General features: G+C 45.4%; 1 protein-coding gene across 2 annotated transcripts in view; it reads left to right on the forward strand.

The window, feature by feature from the left end:
- The first annotated feature begins 883 nt into the window (after window positions 1-883).
- Window positions 884-21,977, forward strand: part of TATDN2 (TatD DNase domain containing 2) — a 28,404-nt gene continuing 7,310 nt past the window's right edge. The window contains exons 1-4 of one of the 2 annotated variants that reach the window (XR_006965145.1): window positions 884-1,421; window positions 1,534-1,965; window positions 9,360-9,854; window positions 17,405-18,283. Coding sequence is in view for 1 of the 2 variants with exons in the window: in XM_047096003.1 (XP_046951959.1) it covers window positions 1,540-1,965; window positions 9,360-9,854; window positions 17,405-18,283 (1,800 nt within the window). In the remaining variant the exon portion in view is untranslated. The remainder of the gene's footprint in view (window positions 1,422-1,533; window positions 1,966-9,359; window positions 9,855-17,404; window positions 18,284-21,977) is intronic. The other variant, XM_047096003.1, reaches the window with a different exon arrangement.

The following is a 21,977-nucleotide window of genomic DNA, read 5'->3' on the forward strand; positions in this document are numbered from 1 at the left end:
ATTTTATTCGTATTTTTAAGTGACAAGTGGAGCCATTATTTTCAGATATTAAAGAGCCTTTCATAATTTGTGTCTGTTTCTTGGTTCCTTTCTGTTTCCTTGGTTCATTTTATTTTTTTTTTAAGTTTTTAATTCCAGTTACTTAACATCTGTTTCTATTTTAATACTTAATTATCTTATTAAGACAATTTTTTTACATAGTAAGGACATCAGCCCTTTTTTATGTGTTGCATTTTTCTAATACTCTTTTAACTTTGATATTTTTTGCCCGGCAGAAATTTTACATTTTAGATTTTTGTATCGTCTTTTTTTCCCTGTGGCTCCTAACTTCCAACTCTGCCACTCTCTGGGTGTGTCACTTGGTCTCTGAACCAGTTTCCTTCCCTGCAAATGGGGTCATGATGTTAGTGCGGGTTCGAGGAGAGTATCGGGACCTGAACGCGTCTAGCTAAGGGTTGAAGCGCTGAGCAGCAGGGAGAGACACTGTAGGGTAGGGGTTCGCGGACGCCCCCAGAGCCGTGGAACGCTGGCGGGCGGAACTGCGGCCCTCCCTAGCTTCGCGCTCTTCGGGCCCACGTGAGTGGCTCCGCCCCGCCTTGCTTCCGACCAATGCCTCCAAGCCTCCTGACCAACAGGCGAGCTCCGTCTTGCTCGGAGTCCCGCCCCCTGCCGATTCGAGCAATGGGCGTCCCCCGTTCGGCGCAGGACCCGCCCCCGCCGCACGCCGGGCCGTGGGCCGCAGGGCTCGTTCCGGGAGGCGGGCGCAGCGGAGGCCGGTGTGGCCGGAGCTCGGGCGGAGGCCGGGCGCGGGCTGCAAGACTGGGGTGGGAGGCGAGCGGGCGGCCGGGGTGGGACGTTCCGGCCGTGGGGGCGGCGGGGGCGGCGTCTGGGCTGCGGCGGCAGGGGTCACCGGGCGAGCCGGAGGCTGTCCCGTGGCGGCCGAGCGCCGCACCGCTAGCTCCTGAGGGGCGGCTCGGGCCCCTAGGGCCCCGGGCTGGTCGGCGGGGCCGCGGGAGCAGGGCGGGCTGCGCGCCGGGTCTGGCCCTGCCCTGCGGCCCGCCCCCGGCATTCCGGGCCTCTGGACCACGCGCCCCCCCCCCCCCAACCCCCTAAAGGCTGAGGGTCTGGTAGCCATGTGTGGACCCTAAAGCGCCTTGTAGTCTTTTGAAGCGCTTTGACATCTCGGAAGGGCTCTGTACTGCAAACTAAATCGAAGCGCTTTGTAATCCCGGAAGCGCTTTGACATCTCCCTAGTAGCGCTGTGCAAACTGAAGCGCTTGGTGATCGCGGAAGCACGTTGTGGGGTTTGGAAACCAAACCAACGCCTTTAGTAAATCTTGGATCGTTTTGACTAAGGCGAAGCGCTTTGGAATCTCCGAAACCTTGAGAACTGTGATGGGCAGTGGAAAGAACGGGGAAAGGTCAGTGAGGCCCCTGGCTCTGACCTGGCTTGCCCTCCTCCAGGGGGCCCTGGGATGGCGGGGGTCTGCGGAGGGGTGGTGTTGGAATCCAGGCCCCCTCTTTACTTTGCAGGTGCCCATGGCGTCGGAGCGGCGCAAGGTCAAGTACCACTGGAGCAGCACTTCGGAAGGGTGTCCCCGCAAGCGCAGCTGCCTCAGGGAGCCCGGTGATGTGGCCCCCTCCAGCCGGTCAGCTCCTAGCTCTGCGTCGCGTTCAGGAGGCACCAGCAGCCCCAAGCGCCTGAAAGCCCAGAAGGAGGACGATGTGGCCTGCACCCCGAGGTTGCCCTGGGGCTCATCCTGCCGCAGAAATTCTTCCTCCTCCTCCTCCTCTTCCTCCTCCTCGCATTCCTCTGGCCCAGGTGTGGGCGGGGCTGCCCCCAAAGGCTGCCTGATTCGGAGCACACGGGGATTCCTTTCATCGTCCAGAGGATCCCCTCTTCGCTCTGCCAACCCCTCTCCGGAAGAAATGGCTTCTCTAGAGGAGGAAGCCTGCAGCCTTAAGGTAGGTGACTGGGAAGGCTTGCAGTCGGTGAAGCCCTTGCACGTGGCTTGAGATATTGGTGGCAGGAAACTAAGAAGGGTCATGTCTTTAAAGACCTCTGGGGTCTTCCCAGAGGTCTACGCAAACTCCGAACACCCACCAGTTGGTCGAGGGGGGGAGGGGGCAGGCTATAGTGCCATAGAGAGGTAGTTTTCAAACTTGGCAGCGCTTCAAAACTATTTGGAAAAGCTTTAAAGTGCTTGTGCCTGTTTCTCATTCTCATTTAATTGGGCTAGGGTGTGGCCTGGGTTTCCAGGTTTTTAAATGCTCCTCAAGTAACTGTAATGTGCAGTTTAGGTTGAAGGATTACTGCATTAGAAGGGGCATGGCAAGTTCAAGAGACACCGCTGTGTTTATGTCAGTTGTAAATGTAAGGAATGGTGCCCTTGTAATCTGAACCTTTCTGAGTCACAGAACTGAGAATCAAAATTTGGTTCTTGGGGCGCCTGGGTTGCTCAGCTGGTTGGGAGGCTGACTTCGCCTCAGGTCATGATCTCACAGTCTTTAGCTTGAGCCCCGCATTGGGCTCTGTGCTAACAGCTCAGAGCCTGGAGCTGGCTTGAATTCTTTGTACCCCTCCCTCTCTTCCCTTCCCCCACTTGTGGTGTTCCCCCCCCCACTCAAAAATAAACATTTAAAAAATTAAAAAAAAAAAAGAACTTGGTTCTTGGTGTGGCTTTTCACCAGAGTTAACGGTTTCTAGCACCTTGGGATTTTGCTTGGTGGGTAGGGTAGCATTTGTTTTGGAGCTTAAATATTTAGTTCCCCATTAGGAACATGCAGGAGGATTTCTCAGAGGAGGTACATTTCATCCACTCCTTCATTTTATATTAACTTAAAAAAAGATGGATAAAATTTTCTCAGCCTTTTGCTTTTGAGCGGGAGGTGGTGGTGGTGAGGGAACGTTGAACATGAGTCTGTGAGAAGTAGAAGCAAATGTAATTCATCTCTCATGGTCTGGTGTTTCCCCGGTGGAGAGGGTGAGTATTAGCTAATGTCAGCGGCTCTACCATGAGCTTCATCCACTCTTCCAGTCAGGTTTGGAACAAATATTTATCGAGGGCCTAGATGTCACAGGCAGTGCTCTAGTTGCTTGAGATTCTCCAGGAACAAAACGGACATCACCGCCCTCTTAAGAGTTTGCATTCTGGTTTTGCAGCTCTGGGCCTTAGAAGGTGAGGAGTTGTGTATGTGGAGGAGTGGAAGAAAAGTCATAGTTGGGTGAGATGAGCTGCTTTCAGATAAAGTGATCTTACAAAAGAAATAAAAGGCAATGAGGAAAGTGGATTGATCTATAAACTTTGGCTCACTGGTTAAATTACATGGAACTGAGAAATTAGGCTGTCGTTGGCTGTTGATCCTGTGGATCTCTTAGGTGAAGTGGGCCGGGTGTTCTCACTGTGCACCTCACACGACTCTTGTATGGCACGTGGATTTTTTTGTTTTTGTGATTTCAGATTCTTACGTCTTTGGCATAAGAATACATATTGAATATGATTCAAATGTAAATCAGGTGAATATCAGTCTTGGCCCATATAATTTAATCTTGCCATTAATCCTTGACATGATTCACTTAATTTGGGCACAGCATAAGATAATGTCAATTGATTAAGTTTTACTTTGGTGACAATTAGAGATAGAATGAAGCCCTTCAAGAGGGGCGGGAATCTTTGGTTGGTCTTTCAGGGGTGCTGTATTCCTGGCTCAGGCTGTCCTGCAGACCAGGAACCAAGATTTGAAGATACAGCCTCTGATCCAGGTGGGTGTAAGTCTATCATGGACCCATCTGTATCTCATTTAGGCCTAAAGGCCTTCTTATGCCAAAAGCAATTTAATGGTTAGCTGTGGAGTCATGAGTAGTCTGGTCCTGTCTCAGAAGTCGTGAGGTTAGTGCTTTGCCTTTAGTCCATAAGCTCTTGAGGGTTCCTGAGTACCAAGCACTCTGCTGGATTGTGGAGCCGTGAGATGGCTTCTCAGGAGCACATGTTTTGGGGGGAGGCTTGAGAAGTCACAAGACTGCCTCGCGATGTGGTGCGTGGAGCGTATGAGTGATCCCAGGATGGAGGCTAGCGAGCGAGGTGGGGGCAGGTTGCAGCAGGGCTTTAGTAGCCAAGGGAGTTTGGATTTTGTTCTAAGCCATTAGAGAGTTCTATAGAACTCTGTACATGGGGAAGGCAGATTAACATCTTTGAAAGGTCACTCATGTCCTGTGAGGATAGAACATGAGCATGTTGATAGTGTTAATCCTAATTCTTCCTCTCTAGCCCTGCTAAGGGTTGTTCCTATAGTGCTTGCTAGTTTGAAAACAAGGTGTGGTACTGGCCTCATCTTGATGAAATACAAAATGCCTTTCTTAGTTTCCTCTCAGTCTGCACCTCTGCCCCTCTTGCTCTGCAGCCACGCCCAGCTTGTTTGTCTAGTAAGTCGTAAGTCCTAAGTCCCGTCAGCAAGCACAGCCCAGCGGCACTCACAAAAAAATGGCATGTTCCCCCCTCAGGTCCTTCTAAGGTCCCCTTACTCTTACTTTCTACCCACTTATCCACCTGTTCTTCTTCATTTGCTCTGTAAACTTTGGGGTACACCCTTGGCTTTGTGTGTGGGTCCTGCATCATCTGTCTCCTCCCCAGTTTCAGCACTGAGGTCTTAGCCAGGTCACAGGATATTCAGAGGGGAAGATGCTTGCTTGAGTCTTTTCTGGCTGCAATAACAATGCCGCAGACTGGGTAGCATGTAAACAGTGGAAAATTATTTCTTACTGTTCTGGAGGCTGGAGTCTGAGATCAAGGGGTCAGCATGGTTGCGTGAGGGCCCTTTTCTGGGTTGCAGATTTCTCCTTCTGTCTTCACATGGCAGAGGGGACAGGGAAGCTCTCTTGGGGCCTCTTAGATGAGAGCGCTAATCACATTCATGAGACCTCCACTTTCATGACCTAATCACTTCCCAAATGACCCACCTAGTACCATGACCTTGAGGTTAGAGTTCATCATAGGAATTTTGGGGGGACCCATTCAGACCATGGCTAGACTAGGCAATTTGGAATCACTAGATGCCTGCTGGCCCAGCCTCTTAATGTTTATTCCTTATTACCTCTATCTAGGACAGTTGTTGGAGAAGTTTTCTCAAATTCTAATGGTGGCTGAAGACCTTCGTTTACTCTTAGAGTAAGAGTTAAATTTATCTGTTGTGAGCACCTTCACCTACCTGGTCTTTAGTCTTTAGTATGACCTACCTAAATTTCTACTTTCAACTTAGGGAAGGAAGACTGGAAGGGAAAAAATTGAGCATTTATGATGTGATAGACCTTTATCAAATATGATTTTCAATATTTGACTCATAAGCTCTCATATAATCTTGAGAGGCTTGTGAAATAGGGAGTAATATCTTTACATGTCAGTTAACAAATATTTACATATCGATTAACACATGTTTGAGCACCTAGTATGTGTAGGCTCTGGGAAAGGAGGCTCAGAAATGTTAAGTAACTTGACCAAGGCCGTATAGCTTGTATGTGGCGAAGCTGTGCTGTAGTCCCAGATCCGTGGGACTTCAAAGCCTGTGTTCTTTCCAGTGCGGCCCTCTGGAGCACCTGCTCTGTCCTGGCCCAGTGTTAGAATGAGGGATGGAGAGATGAGGAGGGCAAGATCCTCCCCTTGAGGAGCTCTCTGCAGGGTGGCACAGCCCAGACATAGGAAGCCATTGTGTATGTTGGCTCTCAAATGACAGAGCTTTCCTGTGTGATCGTGGTTCCTGCATATTCACCCGGCAGATGTCCAGCGCTTGGGTGGTAGTCCGTGCTAGCGCTTGGAGGTGCGAAGAATAAGGCCGTGGTTGAAGCACTGAAAAGTCATTCATCACTGAGCATTGTGTGGAGTGCTGTAACAGGGGTATTTAAAGCACTGAGAGTCAGAGGGATGAATGACTAACCATCGAGAAAGTCCTCACGGAAGAGGTGCCCTCGCTTGCATTTGCTCCAGCACCTTTCTTCATTCCCGGGTACTTGGGTGTATGGAGAAAGCTGGGAGATGATGCTTGGAAAGAAGCTTGGGGTTGAGCCTGTGAATGGCTTCCGATGTCATGCTCGGGAGGTGGGGATGTATTCTGTGGGCAAATGCAGCACGAAGGGTTTTAAGCAGAGGCGTGATGGGGCGCCTGGGTAGCTCAGTCAGTTAAGCGTCCGACTTCAGCTCAAGTCATGATCTCATGGTCCATGAGTTCGAGTCCTGCATCAGGCTCTGTGCTGACACCTCAGAGCCTGGAGCCTGCTTCAGATTCTGTGTCTCCCTCTCTCTCTGCCCCTCCCCTGCTCGCACTCTGTCTCTCTCCCTCTCAAAAATAAATAAACATGAAGAAAAAATTAAGCAGAGGTGTGAGGTTGCCAGATTTTAGAACTCCTCTGGTGCACTCTAGAGAAAGGATGGGAGGGAGTAGGCAGGAACTGGGTAAGAACTGTTGGCAGTTGTGCAGGTGGGTGAGGACTAGGGCTGGAACAGCATCTCCACTGAGTCTTTGCCCCACCTTCAGAGATGGATAATTCACCAAGCCATGCTGCCAGGAAAAATGAAATCTCTCCTTTAAGGAGCCAGGTTGTTGGCCTTTTCTCTTGAACTTTCTGCCTAATCTTTACCTTTATAGCCTCCTATTCTGAAAGTCTTCAGTAACCTGGATCCATTTCGGGTCCTCACGGCCTTTGACATCTCAGCCTTCACTGCTGTTTCTCAATTTTCATATTTTTGCCATTCTCCTTTGGTTTCCAGGATATTAGGGGGTACTTGAGTTTGCCTCCTAGTTCTGCCACTTACAAGGCATATGGCAGTTTCCCTCTCTGTACAAGAGGGATGACAGCTGTGGCATCTCTGAATTGTAAGTCACAAGGTAACACAAGGTATGTTATTTGAATTCTAACACTTTTTTCTCCCACAAGGATAGTCCTGGTCTTCTTTACCAGGATGGGCAAAATGGTGGTCCATAAGCTGAATGCGGCCTGCTGGGTCCTCAAAGTACCCAAAATTTTGGAAATTGCACATTAAAAATATATGCCTCCTGTCCAGACCTCTGCCTTGAACCGGGGACTTGAGGGACCTTCTTCTCCTTCCCTACTTTCTACTCCCTTTTCCTGTGTTATTTTTCTCTCTGGCACTTTTCACTCTCTAACATATATATTGCCTTTATTCTGGTTTTCCCTTTGCTCACCAACTAGAATGTAAGGTGCAGTAAGCAGGTGTTTTGGTATGCTTTATTGAATGCTAAACCCCCAGATCCAGAAGCGTGCCTGCTAGCATATAGTAAGTGCTCAACAAAAAATTGCTGACTGGATGAAAAAATGAGTTAAATTTGAGGTTTCTTGTTTTACTTGGAAAACCAGAATCTGTAACTCTGGATCTATACTAACAAGCGGTGGCAATTGGTTTGAGATGAGGAGCTGTGACCCATCAGACGGTACAGGGGCTCCTCTGTTTGCTGTCGACCTTGTCTTTCTGTGCTGTCCTACACCTGCCCTGGGCCAGGGGTTGGAGGGCGAGGAGAGGGGTAGCTCATGGCCCAGGGAGAGGTAGAGAAGTCAAAGAAGGGATTTGGAGCCTTCCAGGATGAATAGTAGTTTGTGAAATGTGAAATGAATACTAAGGCAAGGGTATTCCAAGCAAAGGAGATTAGAATTGCCTATAAAGGTATGTAAGAGGGTGTGACGGGGATGCTGGAGGCTGGCAGGTGGTTGGTGGTAGAGATGCGGGTGGTGGAGAAGCAGGCTAGGAAGTTGTGGCTGTGCCCTGTAAAGCAAGCCCAGGGAACCTCCAAGTTCATTTTTAATATTTGTTAGATTTTCTCAAATAAGGAAAGGTACCAAAAAAATGGTTTATAATCTCCTTTCCCAGATAATCCCCGAGACAATTAAAAAAAAAAAAAATGTTTGGGGCGCCTGGGTGGCGCAGTCGGTTAAGCGTCCGACTTCAGCCAGGTCACGATCTCGCGGTCCGTGAGTTCGAGCCCCGCGTCGGGCTCTGGGCTGATGGCTCAGAGCCTGGAGCCTGTTTCCGATTCTGTGTCTCCCTCTCTGTCTGCCCCTCCCACGTTCATGCTCTGTCTCTCTCTGTCCCAAAAATAAATAAACGTTGAAAAAAAAAATGTTTACCATGTTAGAAAATTCAGAGGTTCAAAATGAAAGTAAAAACCACCTTTCCCGTCCATTTCGTCAAAGCTAGTAGATGCCAACAATTTGAGTACTGCTAGTAAAAAAAATAGCATGCCATGTTAGTGTCTAGATTTATATATTTCAAAAGCCTTAAAAAAAAACAGACAACAACCAAAGATGATATGTGCTTCCTGGAAAGAGTTCAAATAATATGAGAGGTGTGTAAAATAAGAGGGTAAGCCTCTTTATGTAACCACTCGCTTCCTGATGGACAGTAGAGAAAAAGTATCAGCGATCTTAGTGTGGAGTTCTCTCTCTGTCTATATATTTGAGAGGAATTTAATGCAAATGAATTAGAACAAGTTGTAGGGACTATAGAAGGCCTTGGGATAATGGTCAATCTAGGTCCTGGCTGGGAAGGTTTGGACTTCATTGCTTTTGAGATGATTCTAGAGGAAGATGTGTTGAGTGTTCTTACCCCAGGCTGGGATTAGACTGGATGCATTTCACAGTAAATTAACATTGAGAACAAATAGTGTAGCTCCTGGAATGAGTGAGTGCTGAGGGGAAGGAAAGAAGGGACTGAGACTTGACCTGTGTCTCTGAGGAGATTTGAGGTCGGGGGTAGTTATAGTCTCTGGACTGACCCTGGTGCATTCTCTGGGAGACGAGACACCTCCCAGCACCAAGGTTTTGATTTGGGGGAAGGAGTTTGCAGAGAATTTCAGTAAGGCTTACACCCTGCCCTCAGGACTTGGGAGATTGGAGTCTATTGCTCCCTGGGTCCTTAGGTCTCTTGGACTCTTAGATGTGGGATTGGGTTAATTGACCCTTTTATTGCTGAAATTTTGGGGTTCTCTTTTGTGTATGTGTGTTCTGAAGTGTTTGGTGGTAGTCCTTGGCCTTAAGGAACTTACATTCTAGTGTTTTTAGACTGTTTATCTCTCAGTTCATTCCTGCCCCCTACAGTATGAGCGTATGATCTAATGAGCGGTAGAAAGTGAATAGTAAGAAATGGCAGCAATTCAGGCCCTTTTACAGTGGTACTTCTCAATAGGTTGGGATGGAAACCACCTCCAGGAGAGAATCTTTGTCTTAGCCACTGTCACTTTGCCTATGATTGGTGCAGCCACCACTGATTTATGATTTGCTGAGTCCTTGCTATATGAAATCGCCCTTGGGACAACCCTTTCATGATCTGTGATTTTTTTTTTTTTTCCCCTTCCAGGTTGATTCGAAAGATAGTTCTCGTAACTCCACAAACTCTGAATTTGCAGCCGAAGCTGAGGGTCAGAATGACACAATTGAGGAACCAAACAAGGTCCAGAAAAGGAAGAGGGATAGGTTTCGAGACCAAGGCTCTACAATGATCTACCTGAAGGCTATCCAGGGCATCTTGGGAAAGTCGATGCCAAAAAGGAAGGGAGAGGCTTCCACTAGGGCCACACCAAACACAAGGGAGCGTCCCAGCCATGGAGAAGGGCCAGCCAGGAGTGCCACTGTGTCTCCTCCTCAGAAAGGGAAAGAGTCAGCCCCAGAGGTAAGAGCAGAGGAGGAAAAGGCTGTGCTGGAGAGGACCAGCTTTTGCGACAGGAGAGTGGTGATAGACCCTCAGGAGAAACCCAGCGAGGAGACACCTGGTGACCGAAGGACAGTCATTGACAAGCATTCTCCACCTCTGGAGTTTTTGGATGACTCTGACTCTCATTTAGAAAGCCAGAAGGTGAGTTGAGCTTACACCAAGCATTAGGTTTTTAGTTCTCTTGATTTTATGTTATTTGGCCTTTGTAGTTTGATCCTAGGTGTTCTTCGTTAAAAGCAGCACTTGACTTACCCAGGATTCCAGGACAAATTGATGATTCTCTTCTAAAATACTTCCAGAGTTTCTAAGAAGTCTCAATACAGTGCTGAGTTTTCTTTCTTTAAGATTTTATTTTTAAGTAATCGCTGCACCAAACTTGGGGCTCAAACTCGCAACCCTGAGAGCAGGAGTTGTATGCTCCACCAACTGAGCCAGCTAGGCACCCCCCAACCTTTTTTTCTTTTTTTTTTAAATGTAGACTTTATGTTTGTTAGGATGTGTGTGCCTGCCCTAACAAAATGGATAATGGCTTAAAGAAAATAGAAACTTGGCTTCAGAAGAATGGCTTCATAGTTTCAGGGACACTGGTGCCCTCTGTCTTGATGCCCTGCTCCCTCAGCTCAGTTTCCGTCTGTGATCTGAGTTGGCTACTCTGAAGGGACCCTGAGTACATTACATTGACATTCTAGCCAGTAGGAAGGGGAGAAGAGCAGAGGAAAGTACACTCCCTCTCTTTTAAGAACTTGGCTCAGAAGTTGTCCACATCATTTCTGCTTTTATCTATTGACACGAATCTAGAATCCTGGCCAATGCCTAGCTGCAAGAGACTCTGGAAAATTAACTTTCATCTGGGAGATTTACACCCAGATCACCTTTATTGCTCTTGAAGGAAAGAATGGTATTGGAGGGACACTAGCAATTTTTAACACAGTTTATAAGTGGGGGGAAAAGCATTCCTCTGTTGTACCCATCTCTACTTACCCTTAACTTACGTCTCTTGAGTAGCAGCTCCTTGAATCTCTTTTTTTTTTTTTTTTTTAATTTTTTTTTTCAACGTTTATTTATTTTTGGGACAGAGAGAGACAGAGCATGAACGGGCGAGGGGCAGAGACAGAGGGAGACACAGAATCAGAAACAGGCTCCAGGCTCTGAGCCATCAGCCCAGAGCCCGACGCGGGGCTCGAACTCACAGACCGCGAGATCGTGACCTGGCTGAAGTCGGACGCTTAACCGACTGCGCCACCCAGGTGCCCCTCCTTGAATCTCTTTAACTCTTTCTTCTAGTATCTCCATATTTCTCAGTGATCTTGCGCTGTGTATTCATTTTCTAGTTGTAGACATCTATGGACGTGCTATGCAGAAGACGAGAATTTAGTTTGCTGCGCTAACTTCGGCACCACCACACCCATGAACCTGTTACCTCTTCTCCTTGCAGCTCCCTGTGTTGTTGTCGTACAATTTCTGGCTAAATCTATTGTTATTCCCATGTTCCTAGCCCGAATCATCTAATATACTCTGATTACATTTTTTGTTTTGTTTTATTGTTTATTTTTGAGAGAGGCAGAGTGTGAGCAGGGGAGGGGCGGGGAGAGAGGGAAACAGAATCTGAAGCAGGTTTCCGACTCTGAGCTATCAGCACAGAGCCCGATGCAGGGCTTGAACCCATAAACCATGAGATCATGACCTGAGCCACCCGGGCGCCCCTGATTACATTCTTACAAAAAGTTTATCTTCCTTTGAGAGCATCACTGCCTTGTTTTTTCCCTTTAGTTTTCTTCATACCTGTCACTAATTCATCCCCAAACTGCTAGTGCCATAAAATTCTCCTCAGTATTGTCAAAATAAGTAATCTCAGTTTTCTTCTTCCCTGTACTTGCCTTAGTTGTTGCCTTAGAATTCCCCCTTTTCCTGTTTCCTTTCATTTTTGCTTTCTTTGTGAGTAATTAAGGTAGGTGAATATAATACTGCCTGCCCCCCCCCCATTTTTGACATACTTAATGTCTTGGTTTTTTAAAAATTTTTAAGTGTTTATTGTTGAGAGAGAGAGAGACAGAGCGACAGAGCGTGAGCAGGGAAGGGCAGAGAGAGAGGGAGACACAGAATCCAAAGCAGACTCCAGGCTCTGAGCTGTCAGCATAGAGCCCAATATGGGGCTCAAACTCAGGAGCCATGAGATCATGACCTGAGCTGAAGTTGGACACTTAACCGACTGAGCCACTCAGGCGCCCCTGACATACTTAATTTGTAGGAACACTAGTTTAATGTTTTGAGTATTCCTTTTTTAGAGCATCCTATTATTGTTTGAGATTATCATGCCTTGTCTCTTTGAGAATATTATAGGTTTGTTTTGAGTTTTCTTCTGCTTTCTGCACTACTTTTTCCACTGAGTTTCCTTCTTATTTTTTTCCAAGTATTTTGGTTTCTATCTTTTGTGGTAGAGCTCTCCTGGGATGTGTTGGCTGTCTGTTCATATTTAAAGATGGAGCTTTCAAAAGCTGATTGGAAGTCCTAAGTGTTGGCTTCAACATAGAGTGATGACATTGGGTAATTTTGTGGGGGTCCCAACTGGATCTGTGGCTTGCTGTTCACAGGCTGCTCAGTGTCCCCCAGGGGAAATGCTCTATTCCTCCACCTAGGAGATATACATCTGGCTGCTGCTGTTCTGGGAGTCAGGGTGAGGGAGGTACCTGGGTTGTCAACTGTCTAACGTGCGATGGTCCCTCACCCTTGATTGTGTGTCCATTGTCCCTGATTATTCCATAATCTCCTTGGCTCAACTTTTCCAAGTATGAACCTTAGTCTTTTGCTGGGTGGAGAAAGGGCAGACCCACCTGCACAGGATGAGAGGAGGGATCTGGGGACCTAACATCACAGATTCCAACTCATTCTCCTTTTTTCATCTCCAGCTTTACCTTCATTTTCAGAGGTCGAATACTTCCAACTGAGTCTTTTGGGGGTCCTGTACTGTGGCTCACCCTGGGTTTTTCTCACTGCAGGCTTAGGTTTTGGCTGTCTCTGATCTGCTTATCTGATAACTGTTCATCTGTCTGCTTTCTAGCGGCTGATTTTTGTGTAATTAGCTTTGCCGTTTATTCTATATGCTTTCTCTTTGTAGGTTTATGTCTTTTCAAGTCATTTCCTATAATTTTCAAAGGGTTTTTTGGCAGGAAGGACAAAAACCACATGTGCTATATTTAACTGGAAATCTCAAGAACAATATGTTTTATAACCTACTTTTTCTACTAACTATATAATGGCTGCGTTTCCTGTCTGATGTTGATCATGATCTTGTTGGGCCGCCTGAAATTCCTTTGTATGGATGAACTTTCCAAACTTACCCAGACTTCTATTTGTCAGGCAGGACATTTAGATTGTCTTTGTTAAGTATGCATTTGGAGGAGGCATGAAATGGTAGGTAAGCACTGAGTGTTGGGATCAGGTAATAAGGGGTCATACCTTGGCCACCTGAACTGTGATCATGAGAAAGCCGCTCAACCTCTTTGAGCCCCAGTTTCATCTGTGTAAAAGTCACAGTTCTTGAAATCTTATCATGGTTAAACAAAAGGATCAGCAGACTTATTTTGTAAAGGGTCAGGTCATATCTTAGGTGTTGTGAACTATGTGGCCTGCGTTGGAACTATTCAGTTTTGCTGTAGAAGCATGAAAACAGAGACGGTATTTAAGTGCACAGGCCTGACTGTTCAGTAAAACTTTGTTTACACCAACAGGGAGTGCATTGGATTTGGCTTATGGGTCACAGTTTGCTGAACTGATACATGAAAACGCTTTGCTCAGTGACTAAGTGTATAGTAGGACCTCAGTATGTAACTTTAAATTTTACCATATTTGTGTGAACCTAAGGCAATCTTCAATAGAGGTAACCTTCCATTTTCTTAAGAAAACGCAAAAACCTTTTCTTGGCCAACTTGACTAAGCCTTTCAGGAACTTAGATCACGTAATCATAAGTCTGTTTATGGTATGTATTTGTAGTTACACTTGCATTTTCAAATTCATATGTTTTCCCCACTCTGCTATTTTTCCCACTCACTCATTTCATTAAATTTTATTGAACCTTTGCACATGTCTTTGACATGGTCTTTGCTGTCACTGGAGTTACTTTTTGAGTCAAGTAGTGTGATTTCCTGAACTTCCCTGATAATAAGAATGGAAAATCTGACTCAGGAGGTCTGAGATGGGCATTGATGTTTGTTTGTTTGTTTTAATGTTTTTATTTATTTTTTTGGGGGGGAGGGTCAGATAGAAGGGAGACACAGAATCTGAAGCAGGCTCCAGGCTATGAGCTCTCCTCACAAAGCCTGATGCGGGGCTTGAACTCATGAACTGAGAGATCATGACCTGAGCCAAAGTCGGATGCTTAACCGACTGAGCCACCCAGGTGCTCCTCAAGTATTTTCCCAATGTCTCTTTATGTGCAATCATTTACCATACTGCTTTTTAAGAGTGATAATTAAAAAAAAATTTTTTTTAAATGTTTATTTCTGAGAGAGAGAGACAGAGTGTAAGCGGGGGAGGGACAGAGAGAGAGGGAGACACAAAATCTGAAGCAGGCTCCAGGCTCTGAGTTGTCAGCACGGAGCCCGATGCGGGGCTCGAACTCACAGACAGCAAGATCATGACCTGAGCTGAAGTCGGACGCCCAACCGACTGAGCCACCCAGGTGTCCCAAGAGTGATATTTAAAAAAACAAAAAGTGCGGGGCCCCTGGGTGGCTCAGTTGGTTGAGTGACCGACTTCGGCTCAGGTCATGATCTCACAGTTTGTGAGCCCGAGCCCCGCGTCGGGCTCCATGCTGACAGCTTGGAACCTGGAGCCTGCTTCAAATTCTGTGTTTTCCCCTCTGTCTGCCCCTTCCCTGCTCATGCTCCGTGGGTCTCTCTCTCAGTAATAAGTAAACGTTAAAAAATTAAAAAAAAAAAAATAAAAAAAAAATAAAAAAAAAGTGCTTTTTAAAAGGTTTGTTGAAAATGACGTTGGGCAAACTGTGAGGTCATATCCTCCAGAAATGATTATTAAATCTGGTACATCTCTTTGCTTAACCCCATCCCTCTATTTTTAAGAAATGAATTTAGGGAACCTTCCTATAAGCATCCAACATTAGCTTGGTTGAGGTCTGTTTGGGGTCATTTGTCCTCCTCACATAAAAGAATGTACATCTTGCAATACAGGAGACTTTGTAAGAACTAGCATATAAAATGCCCCCTTTCTGAGGGGTCATCTTCGGGGATAAAAACCTTACCTTCTGTTCAGGTGCTTTTTGTAATTTTAATCAGATTAGTTATTTAAAGAAATGGCAGAATAACTTTAAAGAGCTGGATTGCAAAGATGTTAATTGCATCTGAGAATGGTTTTAACTTTCAAGTGCACATATACAAAAGTAATGATTCTAGTGTGTCTTAGTGGAAAAAAGGAAAAAAAAAAAACTTGTCCAGCTCTAGCAAGACTGCAAGTTTTTATTGTCTACGTTGGTGGACATTTCCACCATAAGTAAGATGGTTTTTGAGGGATTATTCTCCCTTAGAGATTAACTTGTAGAAAACTTTTTTTTTTTTTTTTTTAAGTAAACTCTGTGTCCATTGTGGAGCTTGAACTTGCAACCCTGACATCAAGAGTCACACACTCCACTGACTGAGCCAGTCAGACTCCCCTGAAAAACCTTTTATGGGAAATTTCAAGCATATTCAAAGTAAATAGATTAGTGTAACAAATCACCCAGTTGCCTGTCACCCACCTTCAGGAGTTCAGATTAAATGTTAAATGTGCTGCAATTTAGGTGATCTTGTATCTTAGAAAATATTATTTTTTTAAAAAGATTTTTTTTTTAATGTTTATTTTTGAGAGAGAGAGAGAGACAGAGCATGAGCAGGGGAGGGGCGAAGAGAAAGGAAGACACAGAATCTGAAGCAGGCTCCAGGCTCTGAACTGTCAGCACAGAGCCTGATGCAGGGCTTGAATTTACGAACCGTGAGATTGTAACCTGAGTGGAAGCCAGACACTTAACTGACTGAGCAACCCAGGCACTCCTAGAAAAGGTTCTTGTTTGGATATTTCTGTTACTCAGGAAAGGAGTAGCAAGAAGAAAATCTAAAGTGGGAAAGTATCCTATGGGAAGTTTGTAATTCATTAACATTTTTGTGACCAATAAAATGTGACCATTTTGTTTCCTTTTGGAGTGTGGGTAGAGGTATGGAAGATTAGTATCCGCAGTAGAAACAAAAAAAGATTTCTTTTCCATTTTAAGGAGGTAATCAATTTATTCATCAGGCTTCTTTAGAATAAATTTTTTGTTCTGTGATTTGTATTTGCTTATACAAGTATTTTTAGGAAAACACTTTGTAAAGTGTGTTTTGCTGCTCAAGCTGACTGGTCCTGGAGGGTATAGATGGCTTCGTTAACTAAAAGAAACTAGGAACAGTCTTTTTGGCATGAGTTGAGATCTATGTGTTTACTGTATTTCTCAAACCTGATTTGTATAAAAGTGACATGGAGAATTAAATACGGATTCTTTGGGACCCTGTTGAATTAAAATATCTTAGGGTGGGGTAGCCTTAAAAAGCCCCCAGTTGGTTCCAATTTGAAGCTAAGTTCAGGAACCATTGCCCCATTTATTCTACAAATTAATTCATCAAATATTTGTGAGCACGGTATGCTAGGCACTGTTGTAAGTGTTTGGAAGATATGAGTGAAGAAACCAAAAATTCATGACCTTCGGGACTTCTGTTTTAGGCAAAGCTAAATTGATTTAATGTAATGTGATCCACTTAACCATTGCCATGTAGTGGCTGAAACTAAATGTTTTACTTTGCTCTCAGTTTTGTGAGTGAGGAATTCAGAAAGGTCCGGACAAGGCAGGTCTTGCTTGGGGGTGGAGGTGGTGGTCTGTCATGTGCTTCTGATGCAGTTCTTGGGAGGCCTGCATTCCGAAAGTTCATCAGGGCTGGACGGGCAAGGTGCTTGCTCATGTGGCTGGCAGTTGATGCTGGCACCTACATGGGACCTCTCTAGCGTATGGTCTCGGTGTTCTGGCCTCTTCTATGGTGGCTGGCTTCCCTGGGAGGAGCAAGCTGTCAGAACAGAGGGGAAGCTGCAAGGCTGTTCTGACCTAGCCTTGGAAGTTGTCCAGTGTCCCTCCTGCTGTGCTCTCCTGAGTGTTCTCCTGTGAGTCACTAGGTTGCCTTAGGTTTGAGGGGAAGGGAGGGGTCACAAACCCCACCTCTCGATGGGGAGTAGTGTTAAAAGCATTTGCAGATACATCTTAAACCCATCTTGACTGTGCGGTTTGCATTTGGAGTGTATTGGAGACACGTTAGAGATGAGACCTGCTGGGTGCTGCTTTTCTCTAAAATCCCCAGCACACCAGGTGTTCTAGAGAGCAGATTTTCTCCAAAGGGATCATTCAGAAAGGGAGTGCAGGAATAGCATCCCCTTTAGGGATGGTATTCTAAGACTGTGGTCACAGTTGTTTTCCTGAACCTGATATGACTGCTTATAGCTGTAACCTGGCTCACATTCTGGAAATTACAAGGAAACCAGGCAGAAAGTAAGCCAATGCAAAGCCTTCACTCTGGCCAGAAAGACAAGCCAGAGTTTATGTTCTGCTGATGACAGTGTGTGAGAGGCTGTCTTCATTCACACAGGAGGGCTCACCCGTTGTTTGTTTTCTTTTCTGCAGCCTAAAGAAAGGGAGGTGGTGATAGAGCGCACCTCTTCAGGAAGTGACTGGTCTGATGTAGACGAAGTCTCCACAGTCCGATTCTCTCAGGAGGAGCCCGGCTCGCTGAAACCCTCCACAGTTCCAGAGCCTTCTGCCTTCCCCACTGACTATGTCATGTACCCGGCTCATTTGTACAGTAGTCCGTGGTGTGACTACGCCAGCTATTGGACCAGCAGCCCCAAGCCTTGCGGCTACCCCTCTGTGGGCGCCGGCAGTGACACGCTGCAGGCAGGGCGGAGCAACCGGGGCCTCCTGAGTGATTGTCCCCCTAACTCTGCAGCGACTTCCCAGAATACTTCCAGAGACCAGGAGGCAACAGAGGAAGGCACATCCCAGAACTCCCGTTCATTTCATTTCTCCAGAAGCTCGGAAGAAGAGGTGAAGGAGAAAAGAGCACTCCAGGAGGAGATGGCACCACGTCCCTGCGGAGGCCACACATCCGGCTCCCTGCCAAGGAGCCATCGGGGGTCAGGCCTAGAAGAGGGTTTCATCGATACCCACTGTCACCTGGACATGCTGTATTCCAAGTTGTCTTTCAAAGGGTCCTTTACCAAGTTCAGAAAAATTTATAGCAGCTCCTTCCCTAAGGAGTTTCAGGGCTGCATCTCTGACTTCTGTGATCCTCGGACACTGACTGATTGCCTGTGGGAGGAGCTCTTGAAAGAGGATCTGGTTTGGGGGGCCTTTGGCTGTCATCCTCATTTTGCACGTTACTACAGTGAGAGTCAAGAAAGAAATCTTTTGCAAGCCTTAAGGCACCCCAAGGCTGTGGCATTTGGGGAAATGGGCTTGGATTACTCGTATAAGTGCACCACGCCTGTCCCAGAACAGCACAAGGTAATGAGGGTCTCTTTAGTTTGCTCACAGTTTTATTTCCTCTGTCAGTTGTTGAAACCCAACAGTAAAGCTTTCTCTGCTCTCGTATCTAGAGAATTCAGAGCCCCTAAAAATGTGATGGCTCTTGTCCAGACCCTCAAGATGTTACTTGTCACATGATTCACCAACTATTTCTTTACACTTGATTGTGTAGGAGAGGGGGATAGGTACTCTGTGACATCGTATGGCATGATATATATATATGGCAGGACATTTGTTACTCTTTTTGGGAGGCAACCAATTTTGTTCAAACTGTATTTTTAATCTGATTCTAAAGTTAAGTATGTTAGTAGCAGAATATTTTGAAAATATAAAAACATGTAAAGAGAATTTCCCATCCTGCCAGAGATGACGACTATTACCCATCTTAGTACTTGCCCCTGTCCAAGTATTTTTTTGAGCACAGACATTTGCCAGAGGAAGGGTGGTTCGAGTATTTCAGTGGAAGTTTCTGATTTGGGAAGGAGCAGGACAAGAGGAAAGACCCTCCCACGTTGTCACTGCTCACACTGCCAGGTTGCATTTGTTGTAGAATTTGTTGTGTGCTGTCTTTGTGCTGATGATGCCTGGTAGGCTGGGTCTGCATGCCCAGTACGTTCCAGGCCTTGGTGAGAGGGCTCGTGGATGCCAGCCTGGGCAGAGTTTAGCAAGCCAGCTTTCCCTTTAGCACTGTCCCTGCCCGGCTCGGTCAACCTCTGCCATGCACTGATACTGTGCCCCATTGATACTTGCATCTGTGGTTAACGGTGTGAGTTAAGAGGGAATCTTGTAGAGTCAGAGGTTTCTTAGTTTTCCCTTGACCAAAGAGAAAGTTTAGAGAAGGTGTGGTAGTCTTCAGACCTTTATACACCTTTAGGAGAGAGATTCCAATTTGAATACAGTTGTCCATGGCAACCAACTTGCGTGCAAGGCTTAAGAGTTAATTTACATAAGAAACGATTTCAGATGTTCAGATGCTCCCAAAGGGTTTCTTTAAAATGAGTTTTCTAGGACCTGCTAAGGTTACTAAATTTGGAACAGGGTGATTTTGACTTGATCTATTTTCAGACAGGTGGGATTTTATTTGTGCAAATGTTTTCATTTTTTTACTTTAGTGAGTTTCTAGTGTAAATAGTGTTTGTGTTCAGAATTAGGTTTGTCTTACACAAACCTCTTGCGTGTCCACAGTTCTTTTCGCTAATACTAGAAAGCTTGCAGTTCCTGGCTTGTGGCAGTCATAAACTAGTCCAAAGTGAATGGAAGAATAGCTAAATCTGAAGACATAGAAAACAGATTTTTAAGAAAGTGAGGAATATTTAATATTCAGCTTTCCTGGTTTGTTTCCCTGGCTCAATGCAGGTGTGGTATGGAAAGAGGAACAATTGAGAAATGTGTGCATTAAGGCAACTGGAGGGAAGAAGAGTATTGTGTTTAATTGTATAGCTGGGGTTGATTGAATGCCTACTATGTGCCAAGAAACGTACTAAGTATTTCACAGTAACTTTTCCCTTTATTAAGTTATTGTAACGGGGCACCTGCGTAGCTCAGTTGGTTGAGTGTCCACCTTCAGCTCAGGTCATGATCTCACGGTTCGTGAGTTTGAGCCCAGTGTTGGGCTCTGTGCTGACAACTCAGGGCCTGGAGCCTGCTTTGGATTCTGTGTCTCCCTCTCTCTGCCTCTCTTGCTCATGCTCTGTCTCTCTGTCTCTCAAAAATAAATAAACATTAAAAAAAAAGTTACTATGGTATCAGATCTGCACGTTGAGGCCCATAGGGCGTGCCGCGCAACAGACATCTTGAAGGTGTAGCAGAGGGTGATGAAATCCTGTGGATATCATCTGGCTTGGTGAGAGGGGACTCATGACTGGAAAATGGCGATTCAGAGGAAACACATAGCTGGCAGCGGGAGGGGAAGATAAAATATTTCTGTAGAACACTGACGACCACCAGGCTGGACGGAGGAAGTGGATGCCTTGTTCTTGATGTAAATCTACACTCAGGCACCAAAGTGAGAAGTGGTGGGACCTAACAGCTACAATAGGTAGATGTCTGCACGGAGTTGGATTTACCTAAAAGCAGAGTGGTTGACAAGTTCTTGATGAATATTTTACCTTATGAAGGGAAGAAGATAAGCTGATGGAAGAAACCGTATCTGGCTAAGTGATAGGGTGCCAGCTCTGGTTGGTTATTAGAGCTTGGTTTCTGTTACCTAGTATTTTCTGGAAGGATTGGGAAACAGAGGAAAGCAAAAGAATTGGCGGAAAATTCAATAGTTACCCTGCTACTCAGAGTGAACCACTGTTAACTTTTTCCTTGCTTATCTGTGTGTTCGTAGATTTAACTGCCTATTTGACTCCTAAGAGTTAGTTCCTGGATAGTTCAGGTATGAGTTGCACACATCAGCTAGCATGACTATCAGAATCTCTTGGTATCTGGTTTCAAAAGACAGAGGGAGTGGACTGGCCTTCCCTACCTGGGCTGTCTGATCCAGGCGGTTTTTGCCTCTAGTTGTGTTTGGCTGAAATTAATTACTGGGGAATTGAGTATGCAAGAGCTGCCTGGGCCACCCCTAGGAGAGACTGATTGACTCAGGAATTCCTGGAAATAATGGATCCGTGGGAGAACCAGAGCTCGTACAGGCAGAAGAAGAGTAATTATGCTGGGTCAGTAGCTTCCCCCCACTTGATTCCCTACTGGTGTTTGTCAGCTGGATTCCTGGTGATGACAAATGCTCTAGGTAGCTCCATCCCAGCCACAGGGTCCTGCCTTCTAACACGTCTTCTCCCATCTGCCTGTTTTTGAAATTTGGATGTTTTACAAAATGTTGTATTTTTAGTATTATTGTCCCTTGTAGAATTGCAAGGAACAAATGGCATGTCTAACAAGAACCTGTCATAGAATCATATATCCATGCTTTTTAAAAAAGAAGTTAGGAAACAAAAATTAGTTTTGAATATTTTTTCCACTTCTGAAAAGGTTCTGGTTTCAAATATATTTTGAAAAAAATAGGCTTTTTATAACAGCTTTGTAGTATTCTATCCTAAGGCTATAGTTTGCCCTTATGAACAATTTTTTAGAAGCAGGAATTAAGCCTTGGAAATTGAATCTCTTGTGACCTCTAGCTTCTGGAGGGACCCAAGGAGGGCAGCTGTGTTGGGGAGGGGATCCAGCGAGCTGTAGATACAGGGCTAGACCGTCTTTGAAGACTCTACCAGCATTCTAAGATTTTGGTGTCTGTGGTCATTTTCCTTTTGTTGAAAACACAGGTTAAACAAGAATGACATCAGAATTGGTATTGGTTCACTGTCACTGTTAGAAGAGGAAGCCCAAGCGTTGGACTTGAAGATGTCATTCTCAAGTGAATATTACAGGACTCAAATTACCAATAGTAGTTTTTTGATGTTAAAAATGCAAACATGAATTCTGTTCCACTGTTAAAAAAAAAAAAAAAAAGCTCATGGAAACATTGTTTTAGATGAGGTCATTTGTTTATAATGAATTAATACTCGTGTTCTTCTAAAGCTGAACTTGTTAGAGGAAAGGATAAGTTCTAGCCCCTTTTTTATTTAAATTCTTAACAATATGTGTATTTTACTAGTGATTTAAAAGTGGCTAGAGTTTGTTGTTGTTTTTTAAAGGTTAAAAAAATGAAAGGTAGTGTATCAGTAGGTATTCA

Source organism: Lynx rufus, unplaced genomic scaffold (assembly GCF_022079265.1).
Source record: "Lynx rufus isolate CCGP_SWC_20201006 ecotype Redwood Valley unplaced genomic scaffold, mLynRuf1.p SCAF_4, whole genome shotgun sequence".
Classification (NCBI taxonomy): domain Eukaryota; kingdom Metazoa; phylum Chordata; class Mammalia; order Carnivora; family Felidae; genus Lynx; species Lynx rufus.